This window comes from Scyliorhinus canicula, chromosome 5, assembly GCF_902713615.1.
Source record: "Scyliorhinus canicula chromosome 5, sScyCan1.1, whole genome shotgun sequence".
NCBI classification, from domain to species: Eukaryota; Metazoa; Chordata; class Chondrichthyes; order Carcharhiniformes; family Scyliorhinidae; genus Scyliorhinus; species Scyliorhinus canicula.
In genome coordinates, this window is record NC_052150.1 from 203,826,398 (window position 1) to 203,829,553 (window position 3,156).

The 3,156-nt window shown below is 47.0% G+C and overlaps 1 protein-coding gene across 1 annotated transcript; it reads left to right on the forward strand.

Annotated features, from left to right (window-relative positions):
• Positions 1 to 333: 333 nt before the first annotated feature.
• Positions 334 to 1,685, forward strand: LOC119966527 (biogenesis of lysosome-related organelles complex 1 subunit 6-like). The gene has a single exon (XM_038798375.1). The coding sequence runs from the start codon at positions 417 to 419 to the stop codon at positions 909 to 911; it is 495 nt and encodes a 164-aa protein (XP_038654303.1). The 5' UTR covers positions 334 to 416; the 3' UTR covers positions 912 to 1,685.
• The last annotated feature ends 1,471 nt before the right edge of the window (positions 1,686 to 3,156 follow it).

Sequence of the window (3,156 nt, forward strand, 5' to 3'; positions counted from 1 at the left end):
CCTAGTCGCCACATTCCGGCACCTGTTTGGGGAGGCCCCTATGGGAATTGAATCCGCGCTGCTGGCCTTGTTCTGCATTACAAGCCAGGTGTTTAGCCCACAGTGAGCTTTGGCTGGCACAGTCCTGCATAAAACACACTGAGCTCTGAGCATCATTCTCACCTGTCGTCTAAAAGACACTGAACACTGAGTTACAATCTCCAGTAAATATATTTAAAAACCTGAGCTCTGAGTGACAGTATCCTGCACATAGATTTAAACACGCTGATCTCTGAGGGACATTGTCCTTAATTTAAACACTGAAGGGGGCGGGGCCGGGCTGTGGGGGGGCGGGACCCCGGGGCCGGGAGGAGGATGGGGACTCGGGCCGAGCCGGAGCTGCTCCAGCAAAATCCAGCAAGTTTCAGGAGGAAGCCATGCAGCCGCAGGAAACCGCTCCACAAACAGCTCCACAAGTCAGTCAATCAACAGACTGCACTGAACCCAGAATGGATTTAGAGAGCTCTGATGAATTGATCCTAGTGAATCAGGCAACTGTGGAGAAACTGACAGAGGGACTGATCTCTCACTATCTTCCTGACCTCCAGCAATCAAAAACTGCCCTCCAGGAACTGACACAGACTCAGGTGGTCCTGTTAGATACCCTGGAGCAAGAGATTGCCAAGTTCCGAGAGTGTAACTTAGTGCTGGATATTAACATGCTTTTTACAGAAGCACGGTGTTATCACAATAAACTAATTAACATACGAAAGGAAATGATAACACTGCACGAGAAGACAACAAAACTAAAGAGACGAGCTTTAAAGCTGCAGCAGCAGAGAAGGAAGGATGAGTTAGAGCGGGAACAACGGAAAGAGAGGGAGTTGGAGAGGGAAAGACAACTCATTGCCAAGCCGGCCAAACTCTCCTAGCCCAGTTTGCTGAGGTGCCTTCAGATGGCTGGGTGCAGGAAATTATCATGTCTAATCTTTTATTTGTTTCTTGTATAAAATCAAAGTACTGTTTGTGTGAAGTCCCGGAGTTTACAGTTAGATTTTCATTGGAGCTGCTCAGTAACATTGTTGTTGAAAATCAGTCTACCCTTCCTGCCTGCTGCGGAATGGCGAACTGCCTCTTCACATTATTTGGCAGCACGAGCGATATCCTGTCACATGATGCTGAAAAAACATTCTTCCAAACTCGGTATTTTCATTAATAGTGGGAGCCCTGAAATGACCGATATCAAAAGCAGACTGAGTGGAATTCGACGTACATCACAGTTGAGTTAGGAACGAGCTCATTGTAGAATCTCCTTAACTTACACTGCTTAAAATTGAGAAAACTATTGACGGAAACCTGGGCACATTTGCTTTCTGTGCATTGACTGTTAGCTGTGATTCTGCAATGAGCTGGATTCTATCAGCACAGTCTGCCAGGAGTTTCTGAAGCTGTGAACACATTGGGGAATTTGTTCCATGTGTTTTTCTTTGTGAGGTTGTTGTCCTTTGTAAACATCAGTTCTGTTTTTGGATTTATGTTGCAATTCACTGAGTACAGCCTGAGATTCTGTCTCATAGTGTGGAGATTGAGCTGTGCTGTTTTTAGCAACTAATTGGATAAATAATTCCACATTGAGTTATCTACTCTGATCATTGTCATAACTTCCTGCAAACTATTAAAATTGCAACTTCTCACTTAAAAAAAAATTTAAACACTGAAGTAAGTGGTATTCAGCTGAATATAGACTGAATTACCTTGATCTTGACCTCTGCATTCTCTTGATTATACATTTAAACACTGAGTTCTAATTGACATTTACCTGCCTATAGCTGTGAACACATTGAACTCTGAATGACTGTCTATATATTTCACTACAATGAGCTCGAGGGTGATATTCTTCTGTACATAGTTTTCAACACCCTGAACTTTGAGTGATATTCTCCTGCTTATAGATTGAAACATCCTGACCTCAGGGTGACATTCTGCTGTATCTAGATTTACAGACTCTGAGCTCTGAGAGATTTGTTTTGGGGTACAGATTTAACCACTGTGTTCTGAGTGACATTCTCCTCGACAGGCTTAAGCACATTGGTGTTTGATTAACCTCCTCCTGCACGTAAATTTGAAAACACTGAGCTCTGCGGGACATACCCCTCTATACTTGCCAAACACACCGAGCTCAAAGAGTCATTTTTATCTGTAGGTTGAAACATAAGGATGATATTCTCCTGCCCACATTTTGAAATATACTGAGCTCTGACTGATCTTTTACTGTCCATATGGTTAAATGCATTGAACTCAGACAGTCCACTATATGTACATTTAAACACAATTACCTGCCACTGATATTTCCCATACACAGTGTTAAATGCAGTGAACTCTGAATGGGATTCACCTGACGTTTAAACTCGTTGGCCGGGATTCTCCAAAATCCCGGCAAAGTGTTGACGCCGGTATCAACACCGGAGTGGTGTACGCCGGTATCAACACCGGAGTGGTGGACGCCGGTATCAACAACGGAGTGGTGTACGCCGGTATCAACACCGGAGTGGTGTACGCCAGTATCAACACCGGAGTGGTGGACGCCGGTATCAACAACGGAGTGGTGTACGCCGGTATCAACACCGGAGTGGTGTACGCCGGTATCAACACCGGAGTGGTGTACGCCGGCGTCAACACCAGAATGGTGTACGCCGGTATCAACACCGGAGTGGTGTACGCCGGTATCAACACCGGAGTGGTGTACGCCGGTATCAACAACGGAGTGGTGTACGCCAGTATCAACACCGGAGTGGTGTACGCCAGTATCAACACCGGAGTGGTGTACGCCGGTATCAACACCGGAGTGGTGTACGCCGGTATCAACACCAGAGTGGTGTACGCCGGTATCAACACCGGAGTGGTGTACGCCGGTATCAACACCGGAGTGGTGTACGCCGGTATCAACACCGGAGTGGTGTACGCCGGTATCAACACCGGAGTGGTGTACGCCGGTATCAACACCGGAGTGGTGTACGCCGGTATCAACACCGGAGTGGTGTACGCCGGTATCAACACCGGAGTGGTGTACGCCGGCGTCAACACCAGAATGGTGTACGGGCCTGCTGGCCCAGAAATTCACCGCTGTTTAGGGGGCTAGTACAGCGCCGGAGAGCTGCGCGCTGCTCCAGTGGTGAA